Source organism: Diadema setosum, chromosome 17 (genome assembly GCF_964275005.1).
Source record: "Diadema setosum chromosome 17, eeDiaSeto1, whole genome shotgun sequence".
Taxonomy (NCBI): Eukaryota; Metazoa; Echinodermata; class Echinoidea; order Diadematoida; family Diadematidae; genus Diadema; species Diadema setosum.
This window is the reverse complement of record NC_092701.1, coordinates 31,481,325-31,490,213: the sequence shown is the minus strand read 5'-3', so window position 1 is coordinate 31,490,213 and position 8,889 is coordinate 31,481,325. Positions and strand designations below refer to the sequence as shown.

Genomic DNA, 8,889 nt, shown 5'->3' with positions numbered 1-8,889 from the left:
AGATATGTGATGGTACACGCATATACACAGACATAGTATGTATATTATCATACAAATAGTCGCATGTCACATCTGGATAGGCCCTACAGTATTTGTCTTTATTATAATATACATAATAAAGTAATGGAAACACATACAGTACAATGTTCATAGAAGTTACATGTGTGTGTGTGTGTAGGCCTACATATTATTTTATTATGTATGTGAAAGTATGCATTTTCTTTGCATTAACATTATAATCATGTGCATAACATGATAAACAATACTATAATATACACGATTATAATACAGAGAGAGAGATAGAGGGGGCGAGGGAGGAAGTGAAAGCGAGAAAGCATAGAGTGTAAACGCATTGTTCACTACAAGTTATACATGCATTTCACAAATTACATAAACCGGGTGAGAATGATAAGGGCGTTAAGTACCTCGGACACGATGGCAACTTAACGCTCTTTATTGTTTATGGACAATGCACCAGAGAGATGCGAGCTCTCTTCCACTTTACTTCACACCACTGATTGTCCTAATCATGGGAGCATGTCGCTCTAACGTTGTTTCAGGAAAAAGGTAACCATGAACATACTGGGATGTATAATGGTGAGACGAGCGTCACTCCGTTGAACGCCATACTTGGTGCTTACTTCGCAGCGGTATGTCTTTTCATCGTTTTGGGTGAGTCGTTTTATGGTAATATTCCCACAACATACGCCATCAGCAGTGAATGAGTACTTGGAGCTGTCCCCCGTCCTTGGGCCACACCGTATTCCGTTGTGACCGTCATTACTCCTGCAACTCCCCAAAATGATGTCATCGACAAACCACAGCAGGCTAGAGAACTTCTCAAGGATGGAGTGAGGATGATACTTGCAGATGATGATCACATTGAATCCCTCAACTCCTTGGCCTTGGACGGAAGTAGACACTGTAAGTTCACTCTTTCCTGAAAACAAAAATCGTATGTGGCGTGACTGCTGACGTTTAATGAACCTTTCAATGTTAACAATCTTTAATATCTACATAACATTTCCACCGTTATCATCATTACTTTCCTTGTCCCATGAATTTCTTTTGTTGTTGTTTTGTTTCATTTTTTTGGCAATTTTGTGACTTTGTAAGACATTTTGGGAATTTAGTTCTTAGCAGTAGGCCTACCAAATCTCTACGCTTCAATAATGCTACAAAAAGGGAGGAAAGTTGTGAAGCAAAAATTCGTATGCCATAAAAGCTTTCTGACAGCATACACATATCGTTATAGTTTGGCATTAGTATTAAGTGTTTCCTATAGGGACATGAAGCAGTAAAAATGAATGAGATTAATTTACTTCTAACAGAAATAAAGCTCTGATTGTACTTTGTTTCATTACGACTACTGACAAAGAGGATGATCAGAAGTATCAGAAAGATAAATTATCTTTAATTTACAACTTACCTTTTAGTGATTTTTTTTTTCCATTCGATACAATTGTCATGATATACATTGCTATACTCACTCAGATTAGAATGGGCGTTTTTTTTTAATTTAATTATGATACATACTGAAATGCGTGTGGCTATCGCTAAACGTCAGCACATGTCAACACTACAAAACCTCGCACTCGAACTGAAATGAAATCATAGGAGAAAATAGCTTCTCTACTAATAATAATGAAAATAATGAAATAACATTTATATAGAGCTTAATACTGACGTTTCTAAGGACATTAATACGGAAAAAATTGATATTATATACATGATCGACAGTTGGTGGCGTTTACCTTCCGAGACGCAGAACAAGATCAAAGAGATGAACAAATAGAGTGGCAAGATAGACCTCTTCGTCTTCATAGTGATAGCTCCACGGTGCCTCATCTGCCTCATCTTCTCAGTCTGCATTATTAATACTGTGTGGTCTCCAGTAAGCAAAGCATACTATAAGACTGCGCTGTATGATTGCGTTTGCGTGTCTCTAATTTGGCAGTGACCACTTCCTGGTCTCGATGAACTATATTTTTTGTTCGCAATGATTTTTTTTCCCCGAATTCAGTTAAGCTGCATTTATCGGCAATGCAAGCCCTACCGTTTTATAGTGTAGGCCTATTCCAAAGTATAGCCAATGACATAGTGTGGTTTGAAAGATATTTAGTAGCACGCGTCGTACAGGTGAAAAGGTTTCGCAGTCCGCTCGACTGATTTGTTGTGCACCATTCAAGAACTTTTGTTTTTTCATGGTCTGTTCCATGTGAGAAGAGGGTGGATCTGTTTCAGGTATTTGCAATGTACCGACGAACTACGTAAAATGATGCCTACAGACATTACAACGAACTTTTCCATGTTGTATTTCACTCCTGTCATCAATTTCCTTCTCTTGAGTGTTCTTGTGTGTCTATGATTATTGCTCATTACTACAGTCAAACCTGACTATAACGGCCACCCAAGGGAGACGGAAAATGGATGTAGGCTACTAGACAAATGGCCGCTATTATAGACAGGGTCTTGAACATGTCTTTTTTTTTTTCGGGAGAGGTGTTTTTTTTTTTTCTTTTTTTTAGTGGCTATATTCGGTAGATGGCCGTGAAACCCTACTGGAAAGAACACAGTGTCCCACAGTGTATTCACAGTGTGTTCATTATAGTTGACTATGTAAAAACGCTCGAATTCAACAGTGTGAAGATGATTTCACACTGTGTGGTGTGGTTTTCAAAGAGCGTTCACATAGTAATGCTTTGTTTCACACTGTGAATTGACGACTCACATTGTGTTCACACTGTTAAAATTCTCGAATTTAACAGTGTAAAGATATTTCACACTGTGTCCACAATGTGATCACACTATGTTCTTTCCAGCAGGGAAGACAGGTGGCCGCAAAGTCAGATTTCATTTACTCATTTATCTCATATGCAACAACGGACTTTTCAAAAAACTGTTCCGCTCTTTGTGCATTTTAATTTTGGGACAACCAGCTTAGTGAAACTTGACGACAGAAAAGTAGAGACATATTTTAATCAAAATAAATGAAATGTAAAATAAATGGTTTCATTCTTTTTTGTAATAAAGTAGTGTTAATCAGTCGCAATTTCATTATAATACTTGACAAATTATTAATATCATCTGGGGCCCGTTGCATAAAAGTTACAATTATGGTAACTTTGCCATCGAACAGACTATCGAATGGTAACTACCATGGCAACAATACTCAACAGCCAATCAAAATCAAGAATTCCATGGAAGTTACCATTGGATGGCAAAGTTACTATAGTATTAACTTTTATGCAACGGGCCCCAGCTCTTTCCAAGTCAACTATTGCAAATTATATCCTACTTCATACACACATAAACACACACACACACACACACACACATATATATATATATATATATATACATACATATATATGAAATACCAAAACATTGGCCAAAAATAATGACGACACCCCGACAGGAGTTAGCCAAAAAAAAAACTGAAAATTGAAAAACAGGTTAGTCCCAAAACACCGCTCTCTTCATCAGTTGCCGGGGAGCGGAAGGTGAAAAGGGTAGGAAAGAATCGTTTCAGAATCGGGCATGCTTTTGCAAACATGACCGATCCCGGCAAGACGACTCTTCTCACTAACCTGTTTGATTCGAAAAAATGCACGCAGCTCACAGTACCGTCTCCATGGTGAAAGATCGCGTATCACTATCGGCAACACATTGTCAAGCGGTCTGGAGCATCCGCGCATCCCATAGTTACGTCACAATGCTTAGGCATGGGGAATACCCCACGCCTGTGAATGTCTAAACAGCCACAGATGGAAGGAGGCTTTCTCTGCTACGCTACACGCTACCTTTTCCAGAGCCTTTGCCTTTGAACGTCTAGCACCCAGGCGATAGAGGGAAGGTAGAAGAGCATGAGATGCAAACCCCCTGCACCCTACCTCTACCGGCCACACTGATGCAGACCATCCATTTTCCTCACAGCATGCTTGGAGTTCTTCATACTTCCTTGCTTTACGCTCGTGAGCGTTCTGCATGTTTCCCTCCTCACATACTGTGAGTTCCACCATGGCGACCAGTTTCCTCTCATCTGAGTAAATTACAATGTCTGGTCTCAAATCTGTGAGAGCGATTTGCTCTGGAAACACAAGTCTAGAGTCCAAATCTGCTTTCACCTTCCAATCATTTGCTGCAGCCAATAGGCCCCTATGCTTTCTTTCCGAACTCCTGGTTACTGTTTCTCCCTGGCGTACGAAACGTATGATGTGGGAGGGGCTTCCAGAAACTGGATTCTCCGACCTGGCGCTCACTTCCTCCTGAAGACCATGAAGGATAACTCTCAGCACACGATTATGTCGCCAAGTATACCTACCCTGTTGTAGACTCAAGGGGCAACCAGCCAAGATGTGTGATGTGGTGCACTCCTCTCCACACAGGGCACATGTCTCACTTGCAGCGAGGCCCCATCTCTGGAGGTTTTTAGGGGTTGAGACGGTGTCATATGTCGTGCCTATTACAAATTGTAGAAGTTTGGGACTCATATCAAACAAAGTCTTCCATTTTAGATCACGACGTTTGACGTTCTCCCACGAAGTCCACCTCCCCTGCACCCCCATCTGAACTGCACGCACAAAATATTCGTCATCATGCTCCACAGCCACAATTTTACCAACTTCACACCGCCGCTCCTTTTTGCTCATTTTCTCCAGCGATGGGCGGGATTTTGAAACTCCTACCCCTTGGCGCCCAACTTGTCCCCTTGCAATGTCCTCAAAATGCAATCTGCTTTCCGCTCTCTCCACAGCTTCCTCAGGACTCCACTTTCTCCCACATCGAATCGTAGGCTTCATCTTCTGTACCGTCTCATCAGCGCTGTCGCGAAGTTGGAGTAAACTATTAACTACCGTTCTCTTCAGAATTCCAGTAAGACTGTCCAAAGGTAAGCGAAGTGTCGACTGTTTACAATAGAGCGCGACAGAAGATAGATTACAGCTGACCCCAAGCCACCTACGAAGCAACTTCGACACCAATGTCTCCATTCGTTGAACGTGTGAAAGCGCAATGTCATATATCATCAGTTGCCACTGAATCCGAGGTAGAACAAGATGATTATAGCACCAACATTTCATGATTCCAGACAGCACACTTTTATCCAGCAGTTTCATCCAATTTCTAAGGGAGTTTTCAATGGACAAGCGAGCCTGCCTGTCATTCAAATCTCCATTGATCTTGCGTCCTAAGAATTTGACTGGCGTATTATGAATCCCAGGGATCCTCTGCCCATCCACAACAAAGGGTTCTTCATGTCGAACTTTCCCGTGGACCAATACAAGCGATCGCGATTTCGCTGCCTTGATTTTCATACGGCTCCAAGTCATAAATTCATTCACTTTGTTCAAAACCTCCTGCGCCGAAATCACCGAAGAAGTGCAGATGGTTATATCATCCATGTATTCCTTTAATACAGGAACACGAATACCCCTCTTCTTCAAGAGATATTGCTTCGTCGAGATTTGGCTAACAAAGTCATTCAAAAGATTGAAAGTCGAAACAAAAAGAATTGGAGACAAGGTGCAACCCATGAAGATGCCAATTGAAAACTTCTGCCAGTCCGAGGTCCAATCCTTCACCGAAAAGCGCGCATACAATCCGGCGTAGTAAGATTGAATAAGATCAACAAAAGTGTCGGGAACGTGGTACCAGCGAAGAGCAAAACTTATCGCCGCGTGGGGAACGGAACCGTACGCGTTCGCAAGGTCCAACCAAATTACAGCGAGGTTCTTCTGACAGGTTTTGGCATCTTTGATGGTTTCCCACAGAGTAGATACGTGCTCCCATACGCCACAATGGCCACGTATTCCTCCTTTCTGCACGGAGACATCTAGGTAGTCGTTCACTCGAAGATAATGTTCTAATCTCTTGGCTTGAATTGCGAAAAACAGCTTAGCTTCCACATTAAGCAAAGAAATCGGTCGGAAGTCAGTGATTGTCTTTTCATTGGAAGTCGCCGATTTTTGAATGTACACACCTTCTGCTACTCTCCATTGGATAGGGATCTTCTTTGTTCTCCATACAACTAACATAAGACCCCATATCACGCGAAGAAGACGGGGGCACTTCTTGTACATTCTGTATGGAAGACCGTTTTGCCCCGGAGCGGAAGCATTTCTTGTCCGCCCAAGTATTACTTTCAACTCCCGGAAAGATGGGGCAGTGTCTCTGAAAGGTTGCGAAGGCGGGTCAGGCTTGATTGCGCCATCCCATTCTTCAAAAGCATTTGACGCATCCGATGAATAAGTCTGTTGAAGATGGTTATTTAATTCCTGCCTCGAGCAGTCGAGATCAATCTTCGGGCTCGGTTCAAGAATCTTTTTGGCTGCACGGAAAGGGTCAGTCATGAAGTTCCTTCTCCCCACTCTTCTCTCTCGTCTCCTCTTGCATGCCCTATCCGCTTTACGTAGGTTGAGAATCGCGACATGCAGATTATCACACAGGTCCTTTAAACCTTCCCTCTCCTCATCCGGTGCCGTCCGCAACCTCTTTTGGAGCCTCCTCTTTTCCTCGCGAAGTTCTCTCAGCCGGAGAGCTCGTCGGTTCGGTTGAATCACACGCTTGACCTTTTCCTTTGTACCAAAGTATTCCACAGCAATTGCATGCACCATCTTCTCATAAGTCTTAAGCTTTTGTTCGGTGGAACCATGCATGAGAGATTTCACCACTCTTTCTGCTTCCTCATCAAAGTTCTCCCAGTCATGATTATTACTCATATTTGGCCAATTTATCGAAGGGTGTCTCTCTTGCTTTGACAAAACAAAACGATCTCGAGCCTCTGACGGCATACGATGAACATTGTGGTTTTCGTTTACCAAGTTCCCGTTCTGCCCCGATTTACTCAAGTTATGAAACAAGATACGGTTCAAAGACTCACCGCAATTTGTCTTGCCCTGATGAATTCGGACTCCTCTCCTCCCTTTGAATTGACGGTGACAAATTTCACAAGTGTCCTCTTCGGTCGCAAGCTTCAGATCGCTTGAATCAGAATCGTCGTCTAAGTCAAAATCCAGGTCCAAAGTCGTCGAAACATGGGAGCTTGTTAACCCGGGCGACCTCCCAGCCGGTATGAAATTCTCTGAAGTAACTGTATCCATGATAAAACACACTAGTCTTTCCTAGCTGTCAATCAGTCTGTTCCTGATAGTCATCCAGTCTTTCCTGGCGGTCACTGAAACTTACGATCAGGAGGGAATATGAAATACCAAAACATTGGCCAAAAATAATGACGACACCCCGACAGGAGTTAGCCAAAAAAACCCTGAAAATTGAAAAACAGGTTAGTCCCAAAACACCGCTCTCTTCATATATATCAACATTACTTTGTCTCCACATTTACCGTTTCTGCTCTTTCAAATCATCACGTAATCCCTGGCTGCTAATCATGATCTATATTTTTTGTTTTTGGTGCAACGGACACAACCTTGTGGTTGAAGTCATTTCAATAAAGGAATGTGATGGCGAATTGTATGCATGCACACTGAGAGATCCACGAGTCATTGTCGCCTGCATTAGCTATACCGCCACGTCTGGCTTCGACCTATAGCGCTATTTATTAAAGCGCTATTTATTAAATGCAGGGGAGTCATATTAATTTCATTTTATGTGTATGTGTATGTGTGTGTGTGTGTGTGTTCATCTTCAATGAAACATTCATTGTTCTGTGTGCTTGATTTTTTCCTATTCAGCAATGTAGCATGAATCTTACTTGGATTGAAGCTTCCCTTTCAGAAATGTGATTTTTGATTTGATTTAATAAAACATAGAAATAAATAGAAAAAGAAGATTATTGTTCGTTACTTTAAACCTCAAGCACGTAACCAACGCCACTCCACGTTTTAAAGGTAGGGAATCCCATTTGCATGCCTTAAATGAAGGGTTGTATAAATACAGTGGTATGTTGAAGAGAGTATCATTTTAGAAACTCCCATAAAGTATTGAAAGTGGAAGGTAACATTTGGTACATTTTCATTGACCGTTAGATTTTGAATTGAATTTTTCGGGGCTCACCGTAAATTCTAGTACATTACTAGGCTACCTTTGCAGACCCATGCACTGCATGTGTGTCCATCATGTATATTTTGTGAAGAAAGTTCATCAAAACTTCGACATTTCTATATACATTCTTGCCACACACTCTATATGTTATTACATCAGCTCTTATATTTTTAGATTTGTGTTCATAGATAAAAGATACAGAAGACTGCAACAAAAAGGCTTAAGTGTGGCTGACACACAGAACTACTGAGTAGTTGAGTTTTGTGCATTATTCAAATTATTGTAGATAACTGTTGACTTCCAGATTTCTCAGTAGTGGCCTAAACAAGTCCCCTGAGGTTCATATTTAATGTTTTGCTGCATTTTGGGAGGTCTGTAAAAGGTATCCCCTACCTTTAAGGGACATGCCAGACAATCATTATAAGTTCACATCATGTTGTTCATAAATCGATGGCACCATGTATGGATTTGTGGAATTCAGTTTGGTCCCTGAGTAGACAAAGGAATACTAAAAAAACCCCCACAAAAAACACCACACACACACACACACACACACACACACACACACACACACATAATACACTGAACAAGGATGATATGACATATTAGGAGGCTCACATATTCCAATAATGAAACAATGCATTTCCACTACAACACCACTTGCTTAACAAATATTAATTCATCCGGTGTAGAGTTATGCATGCTTTCTTCTTTGTTCTGTTTTCTTGAGCACCCAATCAGGCATTCTTATACGAAGCTTTTATGTCACCATCGCTCATTGTGATTTGTTATGAATCTTGAATACATTAGCGTTCCTCATCCCTGTCACTAGAGATTCTGAAAGTCTGTACAGTACCAAATTATATCCAGTTTATAGATGTTTAAATA

The 8,889-nt window shown here is 41.3% G+C and overlaps 1 protein-coding gene across 1 annotated transcript; it reads right to left on the bottom strand.

Annotated features, from left to right (window-relative positions):
• Positions 1-3,719: 3,719 nt before the first annotated feature.
• Positions 3,720-6,719, bottom strand: LOC140240599 (uncharacterized). The gene is made up of 2 exons (XM_072320358.1): positions 6,034-6,719; positions 3,720-4,881 (listed from the first exon to the last, which is right to left on the bottom strand). Exons 1-2 carry the CDS (start codon positions 6,717-6,719, stop codon positions 3,720-3,722), a joined length of 1,848 nt encoding a protein of 615 aa, XP_072176459.1.
• Between the last annotated feature and the right edge of the window lie 2,170 nt (positions 6,720-8,889).